Below are 26924 nucleotides of genomic sequence, written 5' to 3' on the forward strand. Positions count from 1 at the left end.
TCTATTTTGTCCTAAACCGGTGCTTGTTCATTTACAGATAAACTGAATTACCAGTGTTTCCTAAAGGGCTACACTCCAACAATTAAAGGTTTCTGAAAACATTTTACCCTATTCAAAATCTAGGAGAGATTAAAATAAATACACGAGGAACGCACCTGTAATAGTCCAGGAATGATGTCTGGCAGCAGTTGATGGAGGGATTCCTTGGCTATGCGTTCAATGACTTTAGTTTGCATTTTGATGGCTGCCAAGTTGATGGGGTAGTCTGCAGTCTGCACAATGGGACACAGAACCTTGATGCACTGCTCTGGATGGATGGAACCTGCTAGCGTAGAAGCGGACTCTTCAGCAGCCCTCACAACCTGTGTGGAAAACAGAAGAAAGAAATGTAGTAATTAAAATGGGTATTGACCATCATTCCAATGCCTTCCTTCCAAAATATATTTATTTTTTCTTGCATATAGATAAAACACTGTATATGGATCAGCAATGCAGTTCTGTCTGTACAATCTATAGTTTTCCCCTAGAAAATTATTTTATAAATTGAATTAATGTATCCTATATTTGAATCTTGGTCAAACAAATGGGGTGGCGAGACTAACAAACCACTTATGCAAATTGAGTAAACTAGAGGTTTCCAAAGGTTTTAGACCATGTACCACCAATAACCAAACTAAAACTTTTAAGCACCAACTACAATCCATTTCATTAAAGAGATCAACTCAAGAAAAGCCATTATTCTTTCCAAATCATGCAGTCATAAGTGTAGGTTTCTTGTTTTTTTTTTACTTAGGTCTTGGGTACAACCCTCAACTATTTAGCTGGCTTGGCCTCCTAAACACTTACTTTACAAAATAATACAGTAAAAATCACAAAAATCTAGTAAAATACACATAGAATATGACTGTTAAACCTTTTGGTGAGAATATGGAAAAACAATGAATTGTAATTAGTGTTTAAGAAAAAGAAAAGGTGTCTGACCTCCTTGTGAGAGTCTTTATGAGCTTCTAGGGTCTTCATGATTGTGAGTTCTGCATAGTTCTTAAAGCGGGCCGGCTGACTCCTTAGAATCTCCTTTAGAACACGCAGAGCCAGGGCCCGGATGGTGTGCTGCAAAACAGAACCAAATACAAATCATTAATGTGAATGTGTACTTTTGCATTTTCTACATAGATCTATTTCTATATGTTGATCTAATAAGTGTGTGTGTGTGTGTGTGTCCCTTAATTAGTTGGTAAGTCAGTACATTGGAACAAATATTGAGTTTAATATTAAACTAATTATTTTAACAGATTCACAAAAGTATGCATCACCTCACATTTTTTAACTAACATATAAAAGTATATTTTTTATATTTTAAACTATAACTTTTAAAAAGTGAATATTAACCGTTTTTAAAACTGAGTTGCATCAGTGTACTCAGAGAATTGTCAGAGAAAAACATTTCTGTCTGCTATTTGGTTTTATAGATATTTTTTATAAACAGTTCATTTATTTAAGAAACAATGCATATTTTACTGGAAATTGTTTATATAGCTATTTAGTACTTAATTTTTGTTATACTTTTTCAAATAATGATAAAAAAAAATTTAAGGAACAACTTAGATGTGTTTTCGTTTTTTTATTACTGCATTACCAAAGTATCAGATAAGGACTCGATATCAGCAGATACTCTAAACTAAATGACTTGAACGCAAAAAAAAGAAAAAAAAAATGTGATTGGGACATTCCTAGTTCTATGTTACAAATTAAATGCAAATGTAAACGCCAGTAAACGACTTGCTCTGGATCGATTACTCACATCTTTGTCTCCGAGTGTCTCTAGCAGCAGCAGCAGGATGGTTTTGAAGTGTTCGTCCCACACAGCCATGCTGTCCTCCCGTGTGATCTTCAGCAGCTCCACTAGCGCTCCTTTCCTCTCTTCTACTCGCTCGTTGTGATTGGACAACTCCTTCAGCAGGTCTGCCACCAGGTCTGAGTGGTTCAGAGCAATTTTTGTCAGTCAAAGATCAGGATAAACTGAGTGTAGCCCAAACTTCAGGGCCAAATGTTGTCGCTGTCGCACAAAAAACCTCATTTGACACAATCTGAATTGGACTGCTGTTCTTTACATCAAAATTTTATATTAGAATTTAATGATAAATGGACCAGCAGAAATGCTTCAAAACTATTTTTACAATGACCTCCATTAAAAGTTAATAAGGTTTGTTCCTTTTCCTAAAAGGTTGGCATTTTGAAGTTATGAAGTTTTTCGTGCGACAGTGACAACATTGTTGACACTCCCTAATGTCTACAGCCACAAAACAGAAACAGCAGCTTCTGAATTAATAAACTAGTAGATTGTTATGTACAGAGACTTTGTCCTGTGCAGTTACACCTCTTTACACACATGAATCCAAGTTAAAACTGTTAGTTTTCACCAATCGCAGAAGGCAAAGTCATAAGAACAGGAAAGAACTTGGTTATAAATGTTACAAACTGTTTTAAAAAGAGATATAAACAAACATTCTACAGTTCTACAAGTTATTCCACTGTATTAGTAATTCAAGCATGAAATAGTGCCATCGTTAAAGCATTGTCAGCACAGAAGCAGCCATGCCACGGATAAATAGAGATGGGAAAAATGGTAAACAATGAAATGAACTGGACGGAAAAGGTAGGAAACACAAATGCCCAAATGTTTGCAGGATGCAGAAATCCCTTATTCTACTGTGCAGGACTTTACCAGGAGCAAAGCCCTTGGAGAGCACCATCTTGTTCTCACCACACTCCTGCCGACGGCCTGTAGAGGGGGAAGGAGAGGAGGAGGAGGGGAGGATAGCAGGGGATGTGATGATAAGAACTCAGTAAAACCCAGGACCTTCTCAATTCTCCCCAATTCCCTTCTTCTTGTGTCCACGATATACACAAGACAACCGTCACCCTGATCTACACAATGATGTCCTGATTCCTCTGTTAATGAATGTTTTAAAACCTAAGTAGATCAATACAACCATTCTACCCATCTCCATCTCCATGCTTAAAAAAAATTGTGCCAGAAATAGGGCACTTTTTCCATTGTAAAATTTCTACACAGATACGATACTTTGAATTTGATACCGATAACCAAATGATTATTTTTTCCAATACCATATTTCAAATTTAAATGTAATTAAAAAAACTTTTTTTGTTTATTATTGGGTATTTACATGTAAATAAAAAATCAGCAATAGATTGGACAAATAAAATTTGATTTATATTAGTGGGGTCAATCACATAAAAATTAAATAATCATGATTTTGTTTTGTTTTTTTTGTCGTCATTGAGTTATTGTGAGGGAGCAGTAATAACGGTGTAGTGTTGATTAGATCTGGCAGACTTTTTTATTTTATTATAATATCTCAGAATATAGAAAGAGAGAGAGAGAGAGGGAGAGAAAGACAGCGAAGGAGAGACGGTGTGTCGACAGTTTAAAGGAAAATTAAGTGTGGACGAATCTTTAGAAGTAGACCCAGACTTTAGAGCACTTCAACCTGTTTCCCTCTCTGCAGTGGCAAGTTTATGAAAAATATCAAAAATAAGTTCCAGATTTTATTTTGGACCTTTCGTTACTTGATAGTACAGAGACATTTCGCTCTGTGCCTTTTTGTTATTGAATTTTAATACTCAGCCCTTGTAAGCAAATTATCAACTTTGCAGGACTGCAGCCAACCACAACCAGAATCAAAGATCATAATACATACTACAAAGTTCAAAGTCGCCAGTTTTTTCCTCACAGTAAAACACATTGTACTTGCTATCATTTTCATAACCCACAAAGTTCCTTAATGCCTCCATTTCACTAAGGTTTACTGCACTTTTCCTAATCCTTTTACTTACTTTCTTGTGGATTTTATCTTTTTACTGTACTATTCTAAAAATAAGCCTGTGGCATTCAGTATACATACTACATCTTCAAAGCTCCAGGCTTCCTGCGAAAAAAACACATGCCCAACACAAATAAACTGTAACACAAACAGTGGATGAAATTTCCCCAGTATGAAGTGATATGGGACAGACAAGGTGAGCGTGATTAACATGTATTGTAAAAGTAGGAGAACAAACTCACAGTCACGGAACTGTTCCACATCATCGTCAAAGACGGCCTCTTTTAAAGCACTCTTATCATAACCTCCAATAGTGTCTCCGTAGCCGTAAGGTGCAAACTCTCGAGTCCTTGGTCCAGCAAAAGCACGAGGAGAGGGGGTGTTGAGCAGCGACGTCTTATTATCCAATGCTGTGCGGCCTCCCTCCACTACATCCAACCCTAACCGAGCATCAGAGCCTGGAGATGCTGCCTCCCGACCAACCTAGAAGAAGGATTATATAAAAATAAATAAGTTAATAGGCTAAACTAACTAACTAACAAAATTGATGATTGCAATATTGACTTAAATGATTAACTAACCATCTGGTGAACATAAATTCTGTATTTGAAGCACAATTCTACAAGAAAGGTAACTTAATGCAAGTGTTAGTGCTTAAAATAACTGGTAAAAAAGAATTCCAAAATCCTAGTAGATTTAAGATATATACATATATTTATACATGATTTACTTTTCCTTTTCTATTGTAACTCTTACATATAGGTCAGAATTTCTGTCCGATAGGCTTCTGCTAGATTTTAGACATCGGCGTAGTACATGGCGTGTACTGTGCAGATTTCACAAGAAGAAGACATCAAAACATTAGTCAAAATAATGAAAAATTCAAGAAGGCTTACCGCATCATCTTTCTTGCCTTCCCGCCTGATCGGTTCATTGAGGTCTTCTTGGCTACGGTAGCTGAAGCTCTGGATGGCCTCTGTTACACCACGTAGTGAACTATAGATCTCATCAGAATTCATGTTCTCTGTGTCATACTCCATCATACTGTTCAGGACAAGAAAACAAAAGGAAGGACAGTCAGTGTTGTGCTCAGTGTACAAAAAGCACCACACAGTCATAGTACAAAGCAGGGCTTAGGTGGAGAAATGTGTATGCCCCAAAAACAATAATGATGTGAAGAAATGCACATGCATCAACATTAATGACCCAAATATCCCAATGAAAGCTGCTATTGAAAAAGTGAATATTGCTAAACAGAGCTGTCTATCTCCTGTAATTGCCTTGAAAAAATAACGCTGTTAATTGTACTACGGGTACCTTTAACTGCGAGTTGGCAGTGATCATGGTGATCTCAGGCTCATATGCAGCTGCTCCAGTGCTTTTCAATGGAATCCATGAGTTTTGTGTGCAGTTGAAAAAGTACTGCAGCAAGATTTTGGACACATGTACTACATATGACCCATGACACGTAAGGCAAATATAGGCAAACAGGAGCTAATAAGCAAACGAGAAATGATATACATAATTCGACTGTTCTTCATAAGGTTTGTCCTGCTGTATATTAGTAATCAATAGGGCTGGGTATCGAAATTCAACACCAAAAAGGCACCATTCATTAAAAAAAAAAAAAAAAAAAAAAAAAAAAAAAACTCACGCTTACGCTTTCTCTCGCGCCCTCTGTCGCACTCTAAACCACACTACACTAATATTCCTGTCCCCATTGCAAACATACAGGGAAATACCAGCTTTTAAATGAAATAATCATGAATATAATTATACAACATGAATAAATGTAATTGACACCACTAATATAAAAATAATGCTGATATTTCTTAAAAAGAACTAAGAGAATTAAGTATGCTTGGGAAAAGAGAGAGAAAAAGATTTATAGTTTAAGCAGTTAAAGTAATGCTGTAGTTTTTGTTCTTAATAAAGTGCCACAAACATTGTTTTCATTTTAACAAGATCCAAAAAATAGAGTCCCTCATAGAGAAAGTATGAGAATGAGATTACTTATGTCGGCTGTAAAATAATAAATATGTTGTGTGGGAATAATTATTGCTTTTGGTATTTTTTGGTTAAAATTTAGAAAAAGTTAACAAAAAAAAATATTGTTTGGGTACTGGTACTGTATGGTACTAGTATGGAATTTAACATATCGAATTGGTATCGGTATCAAAACATTTTAAAAAGATACCCAGCCTTAGTAATCACTAAAAAGCCTGATGTCACATTCTGATTGGGTTGGTCATGAGTGAGTAGGGTCTGAGCACCTGTGCCGCCCCTCCTCATAGTGACGGGCTAGCGGCTGAGTTACCTGGGTGATAGTGCGCAGCGAAGGGCAGGGACTGAGGGGTGAGGCGGAGTAGGAGGGGGAGCTGGGTGCTTTGAGAACCCATCGACACTCCAACCCCACAATCGACTGTGCCCAAAGAACAGCCAGAGAGGAAGAGAACAGGGCAGGAGGGGCACAAAACACAGAAAAGAAGAAAAGAGAAGAGAAAAGAAGAAGGAAAGAGAAGGAAAAGGAAGGGATGTAGAGGGAGGAACAGGAGAGAGATAAACAGGCCAGTTGGAATGTTGAGGTTAGCAGTATGAGTTAAAGAGAGTTTTAGAATGGTCCAGAAACCCATCAACTGTCACCTGTGTTTAGTGAGGCGTTTCGTTGATTTTCAGAAGAGCTATATAAATCAACAAATCCCCCAACAAATCCCCCCACACCACTGGGATCAACTGTGCTGTATTAATAAGGGGTGTCCACGATCCAATCATGTGATTGGAAATCGGGGCTGATCATGTAAAAAGGATAGGAATCAGGTGGAAAAGATCCGGATTATTGATTTATCAAAAATGTAGCATAACGTTTTGCATACATTTAGCTTATTTAAATATAATATATAATATTTAAATGGAAATCATTTACATGGTTATTTAGTACTTGTTCATTTTAGTTTTTGATTATTTGATAAAAATGTATTTTTTTATACTGTTGCTTCAATAATAATGAAAACATTTATTACAAAAAAAAAAAACTTGGATGTGTTCCTTTTTTTTATTTGAATTTTTCTGCGTTGCCAAATTATCAGACTCAGAGGCAAAAAATGTGATCTGGAAATTCCTAATATTACTCACTAAGATGTTAAAAGACACATCCGAAAACATAAAATTTGATATTCCCAGAGGGTAAACAAAAATATACTAAAAACTGATTAAAGTAAAATTTCAATTAACTGTAGCTCTAAAGCAAATACGAAACCAACTCACTAACAACTAGAATTTAGTTTCAGGATTTAATGGGAGAGTTTTGAGGAAAGAAACACTACAACTTTTTTTACGAAAGGACAGGTTAGAGTGAAAGAGATTAAAGAAGCAAGAGCCCAGAACCTGCAGTGACTATCAACCAGACTACCATGCCTGTGTTGTGAGTGAATCATGCATTAGTGTGTCATATTGAAGTCAGAATCAGACCGGTAGTGAAGGTACCTGGGTGAAAGCCCACTATGAGAGCAGTTTGTGGGGGAGGTGAGGGGGCTGGTCCTGCTGTATGGGTGCCTAGACTGGGTGCGTCCCATTGTGTTGCTTGGAGAACTCTGAAATCAGAAGAACAGGAATTAAACAGAAAATTCTCACACATAAATAAACAAACAAACAATTTACAGCACTGGTTTGAATTTGCACAGTGCACAAAACTAATAATAATTATATCTATACATTTTTTATCTGTATTTTTTTTATTTTAGATTTGTTCACGTTTAGTGTGTAAGCCCATTCTTCAGTTTTTCACTCTTATAACTCTTAAGTTCTATAATTATTATCATCAACTTCGCAGGTCCTAGAATTATAGAACCAGGTGGAACTCCATAGTTTCTATGATTTTCTGCACTGTTTTTTTCCTTCAGTCTCAAGTGTTCTGAGATGTCTCAGTAGGCACACAGCACTGACCATAAACATTTTGGTCTGAACCCTATCTGGACGGGATTAGTTTCTCAGGAGGAGGTCTATGAAAAATATTTCATACTTCTACTTAGTGATCAAACTCTTGCATCTGGACTGCAATTAAAATTTTGTTTGGCTTTCTCGGTCACGTGACATCACATTCAGTAGCTCCTCCATTTCCACTCGCTGTTGTGTTTACCTGGATCTTCGTAGAAGCAAGCGCTCAAAGTGTAATAACAGTGTGTGGCAGAGCACAAATAGCTATTTTATTAAACGCGAGATGACAAAACTCAGGGATGTGCGTCCAGACGGGACTGAAAAAAGAACTCCTCCCCAAATAAGAGAGAAAATTACTCCAGGACCCCCTGAGAAACTAATCCTGTTCAGATAAGGTTCAGATCATTTCAAGTATTTATCAATTGAAATTGGTAACAAAAGTATAATAACTATTGCATTGTGAGGTAGCTGGCGTGGACACTTACCACTCCACTGGTGTTGCTGGAGTTCTTCAAATGGCTGTGAAGAAGCTTGGTGGCACCATCCTGAAATGTTTTGGGCAGAGCTCCCAGGAGCATGGTGAACTCAGGTGTGTTCAGCTCAAACAGAGAGATCAGCACAATCTGGGCAGCCTACGCAACACAGAACACAAACATACACACATATATATCATCAGAGATGCAATCTAGCTAGTTCCCAACACTTCAGGAAGTAATTCAGAGGAGGAAATGAGTGTCAGTGCAATCCTTAAAAAAGCAAACTTACTGTCAGTTTTGTGCTCATTTACATCTAGCTCAGACCTTTTTATCTTGCATTACACTTCTTTAACTGTTACACACACATGCTTAACAATTGCTTAAATCACTATTAAAAATGTGTTAGGAAAAAGAGGGAGAGGAACAGCCATTGTTTTATACGTTTCTGCACAACTTTGTAAATCAGAAAGAGAAAATTTTAGAAAATAAAATAAAAAATGTATCATTTGTTACTTTAATATGCATCAGAAACCCCACCCTTCGCCCCCCCCTCCCATCACTGTAAAGATGCAAAAGTAAGCTGGCAGTAGTAGGCAGGTTAGAAACAGAGCGGTCACTCTATAAATATGTCACACTCTTGCAGTGGTTAGAGGCCGGTGATACGTGCTGGTTGGTGGTTATGCCAGTAGAAGGCAGTAGGGCACTACCTGCTTACACCTTTCCTCCAGGTTACCCTCGCCAGGCAGCAGGGCTGTAGTGCTGGGCCTGCCTGTAAAGTCCTCACTGGCCCAGTTATGAAGGGTCTAGTCCACAGTGGCAGGGCAGACAGTGTTATATAGTGACAGACAATGACAAAGACTCACCAATACAAATCTCCAACTCTAGGCTGCCTTCAGACTTTAATGTCCAAGTCCAAGATTGATTAATTATTCTCACAACGTATTTATTTAACAGCTGACATGAGTACTCACATTCTCATACTGTCACTAGAGCTGCAACTAATTATTATTTTGGTAGTCGACTAATCTGATGCTTATTTTTTCGATTAGTCGATTAGTCAACGATTATTTCTGCCATGTCCTCAATCTCTAAAAACAAAGTAATAGCTTAACATGAGATTTAAAAGGCATTTAAATGTCTATATGTTACTTGTGGAAAGTACTGATATATAGTGAGTAAATATGCAATCTGTTGTATTTGGGAACTTTTGGAGACAGACAGAATTAAGTGTAACCTGTGTGAGTGAGCCATTTACCCATCAGCACAGTGACAGTGTGTCAACAATTAGTTTACATATAAAGATTCACCCTTATTTAATTTTTCTTTAGAGTCTGAATTTAGAGCACTTTAACATATTTACCTCGCTGTGTGTACTCTCCGTGTTTGGCACATTCGTGTGCGTTTCTTATTATGCAAAATATCGAAAAAGAAAAGAATCAATGTTTCTGTTTCTTACTTTTCGGTATTCTATAGCAGTGTTTCTCAACCAGGGTGCCGCGTGGCTTCATCGGGGGTGCCGTCAAAATATTGCGCCTCACGTGCATATTTCCTTTCCAGAGTCAGCTCGTGTCGGGGTGTGTCCCAATTCACAGGCAGCATACTCTGAAGGATGCGACCCACAGAGGCGGTGTATTACTGCGCAGCTGTGACGCAATCTGTCTTCGAATACAGCCTCTGAAGGATGCAGCCCCTAAATTGGGACACACTGTAAAGTTTTTGTCCCCCCACGCGATGCACGCGCTATTTTATTTCATATTCCGCCAGCAACACCCCTCGTTCTCACCTGAAATACTCCGCCAGCACCCCCACCACCCCCCACCCCCCCCATCCGTAAACTGGGGTGCCTTGACATCTCGCATATATTTAAAGGGTGCCGTGATAGAAAAAAGGTTGAGAAACGCTGTTCTATAGTAACATACACATTTTGGTCAGTGCTTTCTTGGGATCGAACGTTGACACCCAGCCCTAGTAAAAATAAACTCTACATTTTTTCCTAAAACACTGTAACAGACAATGAACAAATTAACAACCTGTGATCCAATTACCTTTCTGACATCAGAGCTTTTGGGTTCTGTGGTCCAGGTGATGATTCGGGACACAGCTAATCTTGTCTCACTGGAATTCACAAAGTCTCCAGGGTCCATCTGTCTTGCCAGGGACTCAATATACTTCAAGATAGCTACTTTGACCTGCCAAATACAACAGCATTTACTTTACATAGCAAAACAATACTAAAACTGCTAAAGCAGAATACATACATAAGCACAAAAGGTACTGCAAAGTTCAAGCACAGCATTACCTTTAAATTGGGTGTTTGGGTTTGATCAACAATAAACCTCATGAGAATATTAAATTGCTGGTCAAATGGGAAGGACTCACTGCAAGACATAAATGACAGATTAACATATATATATATATATATATATATATATATATATATATATATATATAAATGTCATAAAAATGTCATATAAACAAAGTCTTAACAAAGTTTATCTTCTAACCGGGTGACATCAAGAGCCTTCTGCACTTTCAACTGAACCGAGCCCAGGAGATCAGCTCCCATCTTCTTAAGTAACTGAGTTAGCAGGACAAAGAGCCAGTCCTGCAGGTCCTCTCTGTGAACAGTGACGAAGTCTACTAGAGTCTCCAGGAACATGCTAAACACCTGAAGCAGAGAAGAACTGATTACCATCACAGAAAGAACATTTTCTCAGAACTTTCTAAAGCTTGAAACATCTTGTTACAGATAGAGAGAGATCAGTTTTAGTTAGTCCTTAATTCATATTTTCACAGTCTAAACAGGAAGGATATCACACAGGAGTATGTATATATAAAATAGATTATATTTAAATGTTTTAGTTTTGTTTTAAAGGTACAGCAAAAAACCAAGCATGCTTCACTTACTCTCTGTTATTAATGTCCACACCAAGGCAGAACATGCAAACAACAAAACAATCCATTAGTCAGTTAAAAAAGAAAAAAACAGCTTTTCACAAAACACAACAACATGATGGGGACTTCTATTTATACCCTGCAGGCATTTACGGTATCACTGGTTACAAATTGTGGGTGCAGTGTAGCACATAACTGCACCCCAAAGCCTAGCCTGCAGCCCAGGTCAGCTAATAACCTCCTAAAAGCCTGTTCCAAACTGAAGAACCCTTTATATACAGGACGCAGCTGATGTATCCTTTCTGACCCTCAGTTACCCACAATTCTCTGTGCACATATAATGCGAAAGTGGGGAAAAACAGCATTTGAAATATTGAGCAAAAAAGGTAGAGAAAATTTGGTATTCAAATATTAGCTATTTGTTTTGGAAAGAATTGAAAAAGATCACGTTTCACGTGTTTCATGCTACAGTTGCAGGAGATGGACCTTTTTTGTGACATTTCTACAAAGACTTGGTAGATAGTTCCATATGTGCATAAGTATGACCAGCCAAACACTGCAGGAGAATAACTTCAAGCTATCTTCTCTGAAAGTTACCTTGCTGTGAGGATCTGCAAACATCCTGGTGAAGATCTCACATAACCTTTTCAGCTCCACTCGGCTGCAACAAGCACAAATACAAATACAGGGGAATCAGAACGTAAAAAGATTATCTACAAATGTTACACTGCTATTCTAAGTTCTAATATACATATTAGGGGTGGGAATCTCTAGGTACCTTACGATACGATTACGATTCATAGTCTGCGATGCGATTCTAAAACAATTATCGAGCATCTCAGTGTGTTTCTTCTATACAAGATTTATTTTCCCTTGTTTTATGACTACTTGGGTACTTTTAAAGTGAAGTGGATAAAAGTAGTGGATGGCTCAATAGGTAGTTTGCCGGATTAGCATTTGTGCTAAACACGAATGGCATGATAGTTACACCGGCACATTTGGGAGAACATATTTTAAACACACAGAATCGTACTAGGAGATCAAAATGACGTAAAATCCGTAGCTACATTTTGGTGGGTCTGAATAGATATTTTATCATTTGTGAATCGATTCAAAACAGTCCATGTCCGAAACGAGATGCATCTAAGAATCAAAAATTTTCCCCCGCCTCTAATATGCATACATACAAATCATTTAACTCAATCCTCATTTTACTGAGCACTAGGCTTCTCCAGGCTTTACCTAAGCACACGCTGGCTTTTGAGTAAGTTCTGCAGGCCCAGCAGGCCCTCTTTTCTCTCAGACCAATTGGAGCTGGCACAGTGGTTTAGGACCTCCGCAACATCCTCTGTCTGCCGCAGGTAGTGTGGGATACCACCGTTCCTCGAGCTGCACGAGCGCTCAGAGCAGGCACTAGACGCATCACTGTTGGCATCGTCATCAGAGAACATCCCTGGAGACTCAAACCGCCGTCTCACAGGTTTGCGCTGGAAAAAGTGCAGAGAGATTAACAGAGGCTCAATATGGAACACAAAGGTAAGACTTGCTTAATAATAATGTTATTATTAATATTATTAAGAACTGAGGCAGCCAGGAGAGTTAATTCAAATGTTCATCAGGCACAAGTCAAGTCTGCGTTTCTTTAATCTTGCCATGAGAAGAAGCCATGCAGGATTTAAATAAACACATCATCATTGATACCAACATGGCTGTAAAAATGTTAATAGTGGCTGAGAAATGTTCCTGAAAGATGAGGAATTTAGTGAAAAGGAATATAATCAGAAGTCAAAAATCTGATATAAATCAAGAATATTTCTAAAATCTCTAAAATGCAGGTTACTATGTACTCAAGTACTTGAAGTATTTCCAAAAGCTAAGCAATGCATTGATGCCAGCCCAGCTTATATCATTAGTACAGTAAGTGCAGACCATGATGTGCCTCACAATAGAATGCAGTAATATTGCTGCTGCTGCACCACAACCCAAGAATCTTTTATTTATTATAAGGGTTTTACATTTTACATTATGAATATGTATTGGTGGTAACACATGGACTTACTGTGGCAATGCACCAAAACACTACACCGAAATAAACAATGTTCACCTGAGCAGATACAGTCATGAAAAAACCCAAACACCCCATGAAAATCTATCTCTTTAATAAATAAACTAATGTAGATTTGAGCTTCACACAGAATAAAAAATAATACAAATACAACTTGTTTTTTAATAATATTTAAACTTAATAATAAAATAATTTAGCATAAAATTTAATATTTAATAATAACATTATAATATAAATAATGTATCCTCGTATGAGATATACACTACTATCAAATGTAATACAACCCACAATAATCTTTCAATAATTCAATCAATGCTGAATAACATAAGTTGCACAATTCCAGTCATTAAAGCTGCTAACCTACTGTATTATATGTTGAAATTAATAAACTTTATTGAATTAAAACTCAAAAGGAATTATACTGGACAACACATTGACACTTTAGTGTTTTTTTAATTCTATCATACCTTTGTTTATTGGTAGATATTAGACAATAATGTTGAATTAATTTCAGCATCTTTTTCAATAGACAGTGATTTAAAATTTACTTTACCAAAAACTTGTGAGAAGCAAGTTTGGACTACTCCACATTTACTGCGAGAATTGATGAGAATTAAATGCACAATTAGAATATTTAGAATATGATTAGTGAAGATTGTGGAGGAGCCTGTCCTATTTAAACCATTTGTTTCATGGGGTGTTCTAGTCGTTTACTTGACTGTATGTGTCAAACTGTGCAGATGGGATGAAGATGTTATTTAAAAACGCTTGAAATGTCTGTGGTGGTTTCTGAAGTGCTCACAGCTTCAATTGACACTAACTGCATGATGATATGAGTGAATCTGCAGATTAGTGGATAGAATGGAAACACAGTGTGAATTCAAAAACTACCTTATTCCTGGAGTCTCCTAACAGCTGAAGATATTACCAGACAGACAAGAAAGGAAGAGCAAAGAGACACACAGATTTCAAAGATGGCTCTACTGAAGGCAAAAAAAGACAATCTGCTAATTGTTCCCAAGTAATCACAGCTGTGTGTAACTGCAACAGTAGTTACTGAAGAAATAAAATGGTTTCTACATCATTTATTTAGCAAATCATGTTATGTAGGAGGGGAAAAAAAGACACAGGTGCCTGGACATTCCAAAATTCTTGGGACAAGAAATAGTACCATATACCATGACTTTTGACATGTTCCACTGAAGCTAAAGAATTCTGCACTGACCTGAAGGATGTGTGTGGGTTGAATAATTTAAACTCCTCTATTGAATTTGTTTGTGGTTTCTGCCAGAGCTACTCGGAGGGTTCATACATATTTAAACCAATTAATTTCCATGACTTTTTTATGACCATATGATCTTTTAAAACATCTGTACAGACATGGACAATAAAATTAAAAATAGCAGTAGAAAAAAAAAAAAAATCTCAATATTCTTAAAATTCTTAAGAGCCGTCCCCTGACCAAAGTAACACTTTGTGAATACTAACCCTTGACTTAACTGTCATGTCAGTGTAATTTAATACACGTCATAAATGATAAAGCAAAAGGAATCTTACCAATGCATCCGCTACAGCAGCTTCAACCTCCGTCCCTGTGTTGAGAACTCTCATGGCATTCACAGTAGCAGAGATCCGGGCCTGGTGGATCAGCCCAAACCGATCTGAGAGAGGGGTAAGAAAATATAAGAAGAGGAGTTAGAGGTACCACTCAGAAAAAGCAAATGCACGAAACCTACCTTGCAAGGCAGTTTTAAGACTTGAAGCAAGTGCCAACCTCCTTGGCACAACATTTTAAGAGAAACAGGACAAATATAGAGTGAAAGATTTCACAGAAGACGGACATTCCCATAATTACAAATGAAGTGATCAAATAACAAGCATTCAAAAAAATAAAAGACAAAGATCTGAATGAACACGAGTAAATGTGACAAACCTAAAAATTGCATGACAAAACCACAACACATAAATCGCTTAAATAAACCACAATTCACTTACAATCATGAATAAGCAGGTAATAATACCTAGTAAAGGCTTTTGTCTCTGGGGCTCTTGGAAATCCATAGAAAAGCCCATTTCACACCAGATGCAGATGTTAGAAACTTCTAGTGATAGTATTTTATGCTTAGTATGAAGAAAATGGCCATAAAACATTACAACTACACATTAGAATATGATAATATTATGAATATTAGCATTTTTAACAAGGAAAATACTTTATTTTAAGGTTTCTTTGGTCACTTGGGCCAGTAACATCTTGCCAGTGTTTTTTTTATAGCCTTCTATTTGGAGTGTGTCTCTGAAAAATCTCCATTTAAAAGGGCTCCAACACTCCCCCTAACCTACCAGAGAGACAGAGTCTACAAAGTTTATTCAAGAAATATAGAACACTAACAACTTTTTCAGCATTGTTTACATTACAGTGAGCACAGAAACCACTGTCAAAGCTTTCTAAGCACATATTATAAACAAACTGAAATTAAATAAGCACTGTGAAATGGTTCTGGTGCATCATATGCACGACATCTCTTTTGGTGTGAAATTGGCTGAAAATACCAAAATGGGCTTAAAAAAACTGATATGCATGTATCACAAATGATGACAACTGAAAACGCAACTCAGATGCATCTTATGCGCCGATAATGAAAATCCCATCAACTTAACTCCTTAAACAAAATAAAAAATCACGCAAAAAATGCTACTGTCCCAACAAACAACTCAATCAAATACAGTGGTGAGCACTACACACTATTTGGCAGAAAGGATGAGCAATAAAATGACGACGGCGGCAGGAATATGGCCCAACGACAAGCATAAAACTTCACACTTCAGAGCAGAGGCTCTAAAACGTCATTTTAAGTGTGAGAATTTTAGCCTGAGTGAGCAATGCTGGGCTGACGAAACGAAGGCATGCGTGCCCCGAGTGGAGGGCAGGGAGAGGGGGACATGCAGGTCACCTGACTGGCCCACGGGGTCGGCCGTGGACAGCGCACTGGTGGAGCGAGAGTGGCGCCGGGAGGCTGTAAGGACAGGAAGAGTGGGGGGTTGACACCCCAGGGAGGGTTAGTGCTACACTACAACAGCTAGACCATCAGGAGTGCCACATTCATCATGCCCACTTCAAACTTTAAACCAAAATGTTAGCTAACTGTGAGTGAAACACACAAGTAGTGGACTGTAACCAATAGGGCTGGGTATTGCTTGAAAAAAAAATTCTATACAGATACGATACTTTTAATTTGACATCCTTTTCTTAATTGTAAAAAAAAATAATAATAATAAAAAACACAAAAAGTGATCATTATTCTCACACAAAATAATTATCTAAAAGCCGACATGAATAAGCCGACCATTAGATTAATTCACAATCATTTATATATTTTTGACGATAACTATAATAAACAACATTTTGCATTATTCAAAAATGTGTTTGTAAAAGTCACTTTAAACACTTTTGCCTGCGATTCTAAAGGTATGACAATTGGTTGCTTAATATGTTAATGCAAACTCTATTTTTAAGACCATTTTTATTTACTTGAAACAAAAACTTCAAAACATAGTTCTTAAGAATGTATTAAAGGTTATTTAAGTGCAAATAAAATAATCAGCATTAGATTGCCATAATTAAATTACAGACTTCAGTCCAGCGGCAGAGTGTTGAGAGTTTGAATAAAATAAAGTGTGGCTGAATCTTTGGAAGTACAGTCACACTTTTGAGCACTTATATGTTTACCTTGCTGTGCGCGCTTTTCATATTTGGTACATTTATATGCATAGCATGCAAAGTGTCAAAAATAAGTACTGATTTATTTTTTTTATTTTTTTAGACGTTTCGGTACTCTGTAGTACTGAGACATTTCGGTTAGTACCTTTTTGGCATCGAACTTCGATACCCAGCCCAAGTGGTAACTGATGTTAACTACGATCAAGTGGTACGAAAGATGCGCGAGAGGTCAGAGACTCGGTTTGCCACTGCAGGAGACATTCACAAGCAGTGGAAGCAGATTATCACAGATGAACACAGAGCGCAATGAACTGTACAATGCAGTACACTTGGTGCCTTTTTTTTTGTTGTTGCTTTGTTGTTTTTACTTATTGGCGCCAAATTGCTCACTGAAAGATTAGACCACTCCATTACAGGTCTTACGCATTTAACTTCACTACCCAAAAACAAGAAACCTTCTAGTCCAGTCAGTTAAGTCAAATGTATGGGCAATGTCCAGTAGAAAGTTATAGTGGGTAAGAAAAACAAATTATCTGGAAGAACTTTGGACATCTGGAAATGCATAGAAGTAGAGATTGTTGTAGAGCATCTTGAAAACCTTAAAAACATCAGTGCATGCAAAACAGAAGGCAAGCAAGAGATAGAAGTAGAGATCACAGAGAGGGGCGGGGCTTTGGGATGGGACCATTTGATTTGATTGGTAGGTTGGAGAATCCACAGGGAGGAAGGGCCAAAGGGGAGGTTCAGGGCAAGTGTAGGGGTTGTAGAGTATAGGGGCAGGGGTGTCTGCTGATGGTGGACTCCATCAGTCACCTGTGTGATTTTTACTCACCCAAAGGAGTGAAGCCCCGAGCGGGGCTGGTATCACGGCTGCTCTCGCGACTGGTGTCACGGCTGCACCCCTGACTCATGCTGGGGCGGGGGATGCGGCTGCTCCGGGCTAGCGTGCGGTAAGGAGAAGCAGCAGGAAGAAGAGCTTTACCACACAGCCTGGCTGTTAGAACACACGTTAGGGCGTTAGTGAGGCCACAGTGAGGCCAGAACCAGGACAAAGGACGGATGCTAGTGAGACAAGTGCTGCACCAGGAGGTGCTGCTGTCTCTGTTTGTAAAAAGGGTTAGACACTGAAAGCAAAAGCCGACCTTTTCGGTTGAATTAGTCTGTGGAGACAGTTTATGTAGCTTCTGATACAGAACAACTTGCGACATTTAAATATGAACCAACAAAACACACAATGAGCCAAATATAAAAAGTCAAGACAACAGTAAATTTAGGAGAGCAAATCAAGCGCGTCTGTTTTTATCGATTTCAATAAAGAAAAACCATAAAAGCACAAAAATATAAAAAGTTATTCACATTTTCAGTTCAAAATCACACTGGTAGATTTTAAAAGAGGCTGAAGAGATTTTCCAAGTGTACAGACATGACATTTTTTGACAAAAGACTGGCAGACAAAATGATCTCAACACAGAGTGATGAAGCTGATGAGGAGAAGCACAAATGGAAGAAGCTGGTTAGTTAATTCTTACTAGTACTCTGTAACAAGTATATCTAGAACAGACTAGACAGTAATGAGAAGCCACTGAGACAGAACCAGACAGAGTCAGACAGAAAATAATGGCATCAAATGGCATCAGCTTGCTCATCACATGACATAAATACTGAGTCCATTATCAAATCTAAAGACAGAGCTTTTTAAAGAGCTCTTACTCTCCTAACACCTCTTACAATCAAACTACTTCCAACCTCATTTCTTGCTATGCCTCCTTTCTTTCTCCTTTCTTCCTCTAGCCCACTATAACCCTTCTTACCTCTTTCAGTCCCTGCTTAATATTGTACTTTTGCCTTTAACTTTAAGTCATCTATTGGTTATGACTCATAAATGTCATTTATAAGTCAATTGGCTAAAAATATCATCTAAAAACACTTTAATCTAATCTAAACCGTTCTGGGAAACAAAAAAAAAACATCTCAGGTTCTTTAAATATCAGTTTCAGACTCAACAACAAATTCATAAATGTTACTTTAGTGCGATTCAACAACATTTTGAGGTCTCTCATCCTTAAGACTGCATGTGTGCTCACCTAGGCCCAGCCTGCTGGGGCTGGTTTCTCGGCTGCATCCCTGGCTTCTTGGGACCCTTGTGCGCTTGTCTGTGGGTGTAGCTGTGGGAGTGGTCCGTGGGATTCTGCCATACGTGTGAGCCAGGAGCTTTCCAGGGGAGCTGGAACGGCTGCCGGCTGTCAGGAACAAGGCCAAAATGAACAGAGAGCGTTAGTGGCACATCAAAAAGATCACTTTCTGAAGGAACAGCAACTGAATGTGCTGAGTAGAAGAGTAGCAATTCTACTCAGACAAAGCTGAATTCACTCTGGCAGCTTTTAAAGCATCCAGGCTATTTTTAAAGGCTTTTTAGTTCAGAGTACTAACAATTCTTCAGCTGTGTGGCCAATTTTCCACAGTGCAGATGGTCTTAATTGATTTATAGAATTGTTTTTAAATACAAAGTATGCTTGTGAGAACACATAGAGATGGGATTTCAGCTTTGATGGAGCTCAGATTAGGGCTGGGTATCGAAATTTGATACCAAAAAGGCACCGACCGAAATGTCTCGGTACTAACGAGTACCAAAGTTTGTTGCTTATTTTTGATAATTAGCATTAAAACTCATAAACGTGACAACGCCCTTGTCGACTGACTGACAACATTTTGCCAATCTAATGCGAATTCTTTCATTACATTTAAATACCCATTAATTATCACTTAAGAAATATGTGCACTAAGGCAAATAAATAAAAACATTCCTTAAATATATAGTTTCCATTAATATAATGAGCAACCAATTATAAAGCTTTAAGGACGGAATGCTACGACAAAGGAATTTTACAATTAATAAATTTGATTAAATTTTGCAATAAGATGAAGCATGAGATTATGTTGGCTGTTAAATACCATAAATAGGTTGTGTGAGAATAATTATCACTTTGTTAGAATTAAGAAAAAGGTATCGAAAAAGTATTGTTTGGGTATCGGTATCGAATTCAAAATATTGTATTGGTATCAACATTTTTAAAACGATACCCAGCCCTAATTCAGACACATAAAACATTGTAAAATAAACACTACTTAGATCCAGGATCTACTTTGGCTGTACAACAGACATTACACAAATAAGACAACATAATACAAGTCACGTAAAAACACACAAAGACCAGACACAAATAAATAAACAAGAAAAGTAATAATAATCATAATGAGAATAACCATAAAATCACCACATTCTACAGTACTCTGGACAAAAGTGGAAAACTATAACAAATTCGAATAAAACATGCTCTACAACATGATAAGACAACTAAAGGGTATAACATCATGCAGGGTGGTGTCTGGGTCAGGTGACAATGGAGCTTAGTAGCTTTGCAGCTTTGCTCAGATGAATGTGGGGTCTTACCACCAGTAGGGTTAGCTGATCTGGATCCTTGTGTATGGAGGCGAGCCATAGGACAGGTGAAAAGGTGCCAGTTACAATAGACACTCAGTGTGAGAGGACCATCAAGGATGCACCAGGCAAGATGTTACAGATGTTATATTAAGTCGTGCATTGCTCAAATAAACTCTGCTAGAGGACATTACAGTCCTGGACTGCATGTTAAGCTCTAACCCCAAATCAGAAAAGGTTGCAGATGGTATAAAATCAAGATATTTCATGTTTTGTCTCATAAACTTCATTTAATTTGTTCATATATATAAATTCTGGAATTTTAGGCCTGCAGCACATTTTAAAAAGTGTTCCAAAAGTTGGAATTGTGAAGCATGTATTCATTTATTAAATTATATTCCTTCCTAAACCCTGAAAAGGTGTTTTGGCATAGGATATCAAGCAATAAATCTTTTAGGCTGTTATTTTGTTGTCCTATTCTTCTTGCAAACACATATTAAACTGTGTAACAGTATGGACTGCAGTCACATTTTTTGTTTAAAAAATCTCCATGCACATTTTACCATTAGAGAAAGATCAGGACTAAATGCAAACCCTTTTGATCCTTTGTATTGTGTGCAGCATGTGGTTTTGCACTGTGTTGCTGGATCTGAATTGTGCTTTTTATCTTTTCATCTTTTGTCTGGAGATCAAAGCATCAATTTCTCAATAAAAAAAAGATGTTAGCCTGATTTCCTCCAACCACAACATGTTTTTACTGTTTGATGGTCCATCCTAGATGCCTTAAAGCCCAAAGAATACACAGATACCTCTTCTGGACATGGTTAACATAAGGCTTCTGTTTTAAACAGTAAAGATTCCATCTTTTATTAATGTAACTTAGTTTAAAATCATGATGCAGTGTAATCTGAGGAGTGTACCTCGTTACCAGCTTCTAAAATTTCTAAAATCGCAGTCCCAACTTTCTTTGATACATGTTGCAGGTCTGAAATGCACTAATTAATGCACAATGCAAATGTAGTGAAAATAAAACATGAAATATTTTGGGTTCATACCTCTATTTCTCCAGTGCAATAAAAGACAAAGTAAAGGTTATTGTTTTTTATTTGTATTTTCCATTCTGTCCCAACGCTTTCTGATTTGGGGTTGTATTTTCAGCAGGATTCCAATCTGTGTTACGAAAACACTGAAAACAGCCAACAGAAACGCAAGATGTATGAGCATAAGGAAGGGGTGCCATACTGCAGGAGTATGCTTTACTGGGAATGAAAATGTGCTTTCACAGATTAAGGATGTGAGCTGTGGATAAGTGGCGCCATCTGCTGGAGCTGCCTGGAGGATGTGTGAGGGGAGATGGAGTATGGGAACTTACGCTGGGACTGAGACACTACTTTAGCTCTGCTTCGGCCTCGGCTGTCCGTTACTGTATTGTTAGCACCAACGGCACTGCCGGAGCTCTGCCTTCTTGTGCGCACTCGACCTGTAGGTAACACGTAGACATAACAGAGGGTTAAAGGTCTACAAAAACAGGGTGCAGGAGCTGGTTTGGGGGAGGCAGACAAAAGGAGAAACAGGCCTTTATGAATCAGAAGAGACAGACATTAAAACAGGAAAAGGAACTGTTAAAATCTGGGTTGAATCCATACTAGAAGTGTGTTTGACATGCTTAGAAATATACTTAAATGGTTACTGTTGTAACTCCGGCCCTGATGATGGCATGAGTGAGGTGTTCTCTTTCAAGCATTTGTTGCAGTGTCTCACTAAGTGAACAGGGGTTCTTAAACTGGAGGTCCTGATGTAGTCCTTACAGGGTCACTGTCACGCACATGGAAATTTGACTTATTGGAAGATGGAATGCACATGTGCAGAAACACCTGACTTTAGAAACCTCAGGAACATTTAAAACTATATAAAAAAAATATGAGGAAAAAGGTCGTGGAGTTTATTGTCTTGGAGATCTGGAAAGTCTGTGTCCAATCATTCCATTAGGTAAGTAAATTTATCTAATTAGTGTCCTCTTATTGAGCGAAGAAGGTTAAGTTACACTGTACAATAGGATGCACTGCTGGGTTTTCATCCAATTAAGCCCCTAAGCTTTGAAACTGCCCCCCGATCTGCCGATTAGCTTTGGACAGGCCACTGTTGCACATAATTAATTACAACTTATAAAACTAAATATGTAATATAAGAACTAAGACACTGCACTTGTACTATTCTTGTCAAATGTACATGTATGACATTAGGAATGAAGGAGAGTGTAATTTTTTAAGCTCCACAATTGACTGACGTGACGATTTACAATCATTTTGGGAAATTGCTATCAATTTTTTTTCTTCTGTGGACAGTATTGCTAATAAATGATTAAATGCCATAGAGCAGAAAGTAAGAAGAGCGTTTTAAAAGACTGGTGATAAATTCTTAGTGTATTGAATACAATAGGAAGAAAAAAATCTAGCATTCTTCTTTCCTGGCAGGTAAATGCTTGAAAGAGAACCACACATAAAAGTTGGGCTCATTGAATCCCTAATTCTTGATTTGGATTATACTTACATGTAATCATATTTTTTCAACCTGTTAAACTGAACAATTCATGTGATCTGCATGTACACTTATGAACTGTTTAAGAAAAAAAATTCTCAGGGAGACATAGGGTGGTCAATAGTCCTATACAACAAACAAACAAATAAATAAATGTTAAAACTATGAAAACATTATGTTAAATCTCTTTATACACTACAAAAGTCAATTTTGTTACAACTACCTATTAGGAGAGGGGGTTATACATCATGCAGACGGGTCATGCAGAAGTAGGGTCACCACAGTTACGTTTCCTTTAACATACAGGGAACACAAAGACCAACACTGCCTACTACTGCCCTCCAAGGGGTGGAGTTGAGACCAAGACACATGTAAACACATATAAGACACATTCAAATCTTACCATCTATTTTACCAGGTGTACCATCTTTGGGGCAAAACAAAAGCAAAAGCAGGGGTGTGCAGGGTGAGGAGGAGAAGTATAAGAGGCAGAGATTAGAGTTAGTTAGGTTGGAGGAAGCGTGGAAGACAGGGCTGTAACCAGAGTAAGGTCTTGCATGGAAGCAGAGGGCAAGAATCAGTTATGACTGCAAGTAAGAGATTATATCTGATAGGACAGGACAAATACAGTATTAAAAATATCACAATAAGGTCAAATGTTAACTGGTGGGGGGGGGGGGGGGTGGGGCAAACTAAATTATTATTTACATTAAGTGTAATACATAAGTTTGTGGAAAGATTAAGCAATAAATAAATAAATACATTCATATATACAAACTGTATATATACAAACTAGTGCTAAAAGAATCACATGACACTTTTCATCATTGGTTCCTCATCAGAGCACTGCTTAATAGCATCTACGGTGGCCATCAGCTTTATTAATGGGCCGCTATGGCCATAAAAGCCAGTGATTTTATGGGCATTTCATTAAAATTCCTTAATTAAGGATGAGCGTATCCAACAGCTGAGTGATCAGAGAGGTGCGCGTGTGTGGGTAGGTGGGTGGGGTGGAGGCTCACCCAGAGAGGCGTAGGATCCTGGAGGCAGGGCTGCAGCAGAGCTGAAGGGAGATGGTGAAGGCGTGGTGGACAAGCGGGACTTGGCACTGGCGGCAGCGTTTACGTCGATGTCGCTGCGAGAGCGCTGAAGGGAGCCTGGCGTGGAGGGAGCTCTGGAGCTCACCACTTTACCTGGCAGTGGTAAAACAGATGAAAGAAATGTTATATATGAACATATTCAAAAAGTGTTCTTCTTTTCAAACATAAAAAAAAACTTTTTTTATAAATATGTAAAATTGCTAGAAAATCATTTTTAGAACATCCCTAAATGTTTTAGTTAAAAGCTGTTAATGTAGTCCGTTTGACACTGTCTATTGTGTTGATGGTCCAAGCTAGCCTGATTTTATTATTTTGCTGTTTTAGGGTGTTTCAAACCCAGCATTTTCAATAGGATGTCCGCACAGTAGAGTTAAGCTATTGTAATTATCTGGGTAATAAATCAGGTTTAACTGCACATGAACAGCTCATCTCTTCTTGTGGGTCTCAGTACAACTGTTTTGGTCTGAACCTGAGTACGATTACAATTTTCATACTTGCCAAAATAAACAGCCAAAAAAAAAAAATGGACAATGCACTTGCAAAACTAACTAAAAAGGGATAGTTTGTACAGACGTTTGCTTGAAAAAGTGCGCTAATAACAGTAAAAAAAAACTGAAATGGTTGCTAAGCTGTTTCTGTCCAAAGAGTGCAAAGAGTGGTTGTTCTTCTGTTAACTTTTGTTTCAATGCCAAAGTCCAAAAGCATTTGGGTAAATGGTGGAATGTCGATACTTTGGATGCTGAAATAAAAATCTTAAATAAATACATTTTTTTCCCCCCCAATTTACATTTTTTTTAATGCTGACCTCATTATTCCTCAATACAACTGGCAGATTACCACTTACCTTTGTATCACTTGTTGTTTTTTCGGGTTCTTATTTCAGGTTATTTACTGGATTTTAAGTACTTAAATGTCCAAAATAACAACTGAATTAATTAGGGGTTGTCCTAAAAATGTGTATATGAACAGAAACTGCATGGACACCATTAAAGAAGGCTGCTTACTTCTGGTCATGCTGCCTCCTATGACACTCTTCACAGACAGTGGGCGGCTAAAGGAAAAAATAAACAAATAAATGAATATCCATGTCATCTTCGTCATAAACATCAATGGTTGTAGAGGTAAACAAAAGACTTTAATTAGCAGTTTTTCTTTTTTCCCCCCAAAAAAGTAACAAATAAATTCCAATGTTCAGCAAAACACATTATGCACTTGAGGGAGAAAGCAAATAAGCCAACAACAAAGATCCAAAAAATCAGCTATTCTTATAGCAGTGTGAGGAGATTAGTTTTACTGACAGATGAAAGCAGACAGAGGTGCTATAGCAACCAAACACTACGAAGCTCAATTCAAAAGAGTAGAAATCAGCTCTTCAGACGGTGCTTTCTCTGTTTTGTGTTCAAAATTCAAATGAGCCTATTGATGCAAAGTACACCTTATGCCAGGTTCACACTGCACGACTTTTTGAGTGCGCTGTGCACACTACACGACTGGTTGTGCTGTAATCGCAAGTCTTTCAGTTGTTGGGACTTTCACACTACACTACAGATTTTTTTTGTGACCGATCAATGAAAAACTGTGAGCAACTGAAAAACTGGACTAAAATCTTTTAGTGTGAACCAACACAACTGAGGACAAAATCTTTGTAAACATATGCTGATGAATGATAATTTACAACCTTTTTAAAAACTTCATCAGGTTTCCTTACTAATATATACTTTAAGGACAAATGCAAGTTTGTAAATAGCAGCCAAAGTAACTGCATTCAACACTTTTGTATGAGTGAGAACCTCGTTCCAGCACCTCAGTGATAATTCAGGCAGTGCGATGAGCTCACGCTCTCTAAACAAACAAATCACGCCGAAGTCAGTGATGAGACCATTGCCTAATATCCAGCAAGAGATCATTACGCTAGGAAACACATCACTCAATCATGGCACATGCTCCTTCAGCCAAGCCTGACTAATCATCCTGCAATTACAGATTACTGAGACTGACAAGCTACAATGTTTCTCCACCTCAACCAGATAAATAGCATATTCTGCATATTCCCAACATTCATCCACATACAATGTTTATAAAAACCAATATAGAAGGACTCTCTGGAGCACATAAACATGATTCTTTATGCACCAGCACAGATATATTTTAACTGACTGCACGTTTTATGGAGATGCCTTCAAAAAACTCCTTCTTTAGCAGGATGTAGCAGCTGCCCCAATGCCCAAACTCATACCAAACAGTTTTTTGACCATGATCAGGACCTCAAACCTGTTTTGAATCTATAAGGAACCGTCAAAAGTAAAATAATATTAACTCATGGCCCAACAATATAGATGAGCTTAAGACCACAATCAAAACAAACTTGCCTTCAGAATAATCACAGCAGTGACACAAGCAGATTTCCTTCATGCTACGCTTTACCAATGCAGAACAATTATATTAAAGGAGCCCCAACCAAGTATTGAGTGTATACAGTAACTTACATATTTGGACACTGCTTTATTATATAAAATATTCTAATAACTAGAAATAATAGATTTCTGTTTTTCATGCACTATAAGCCCTATGGATCTGAAACAAAAAGGCTTTTCATTTTTAATTACAATCTAAACACACTACTTTACTTGAAATGGACTTTAAGCAACTTGTTGTGTGTGTGTGTGTGTGTGTGTGTGTGTGTGTCTCACTTCAGGCTCTCCTGAGAGCTGGAGGAGGAACGATCGGACTGAGGCAGCGACACAATGCTGTCTGAACTCTTTAGGTGAGACTGGAGGGCTTTTTGATAGGTCGACTCCAGAGCCTGAAACAGGTGCTCCGCCTCCCGGCTGTAGTGGCCATGGAATCCCCAATAACACCTGAAAAAAATATTTTTAAAAAATCTTTTAGAAATATGATAATTAAAAAAATTA

The 26924-nt window shown here is 37.8% G+C and overlaps 1 protein-coding gene across 25 annotated transcripts in view; it reads right to left on the minus strand.

Moving 5' to 3' along the window:
* clasp1a (cytoplasmic linker associated protein 1a) overlaps positions 1-26924 on the minus strand; it is a 79468-nt gene that overhangs the window by 3464 nt on the left and 49080 nt on the right. For 3 of the 25 annotated variants that reach the window (XM_049484624.1, XM_049484623.1, XM_049484644.1), the window contains 25 exons: positions 26703-26870; positions 25017-25063; positions 23935-24105; positions 23316-23339; positions 21747-21854; positions 20387-20413; positions 19020-19175; positions 17768-17929; positions 16169-16231; positions 14772-14875; positions 14106-14129; positions 12392-12636; positions 11747-11810; positions 10759-10922; positions 10554-10632; positions 10300-10443; positions 8962-9057; positions 8264-8410; positions 7329-7435; positions 4742-4889; positions 4088-4328; positions 2726-2782; positions 1802-1974; positions 982-1110; positions 156-362 (listed from right to left, as the gene is read on the minus strand). In XM_049484624.1, coding sequence (XP_049340581.1) covers positions 156-362; positions 982-1110; positions 1802-1974; positions 2726-2782; positions 4088-4328; positions 4742-4889; positions 7329-7435; positions 8264-8410; positions 8962-9057; positions 10300-10443; positions 10554-10632; positions 10759-10922; positions 11747-11810; positions 12392-12636; positions 14106-14129; positions 14772-14875; positions 16169-16231; positions 17768-17929; positions 19020-19175; positions 20387-20413; positions 21747-21854; positions 23316-23339; positions 23935-24105; positions 25017-25063; positions 26703-26870 — 3055 coding nt within the window. The remainder of the gene's footprint in view (positions 1-155; positions 363-981; positions 1111-1801; positions 1975-2725; positions 2783-4087; positions 4329-4741; positions 4890-7328; positions 7436-8263; positions 8411-8961; positions 9058-10299; positions 10444-10553; positions 10633-10758; positions 10923-11746; positions 11811-12391; positions 12637-14105; positions 14130-14771; positions 14876-16168; positions 16232-17767; positions 17930-19019; positions 19176-20386; positions 20414-21746; positions 21855-23315; positions 23340-23934; positions 24106-25016; positions 25064-26702; positions 26871-26924) is intronic. The other 22 variants (XM_049484628.1, XM_049484625.1, XM_049484631.1 and 19 more) reach the window with 22 other exon arrangements.

The sequence above is a fragment of the Astyanax mexicanus genome, chromosome 11 (assembly GCF_023375975.1).
Source record: "Astyanax mexicanus isolate ESR-SI-001 chromosome 11, AstMex3_surface, whole genome shotgun sequence".
Lineage (NCBI taxonomy): Eukaryota > Metazoa > Chordata > Actinopteri > Characiformes > Acestrorhamphidae > Astyanax > Astyanax mexicanus.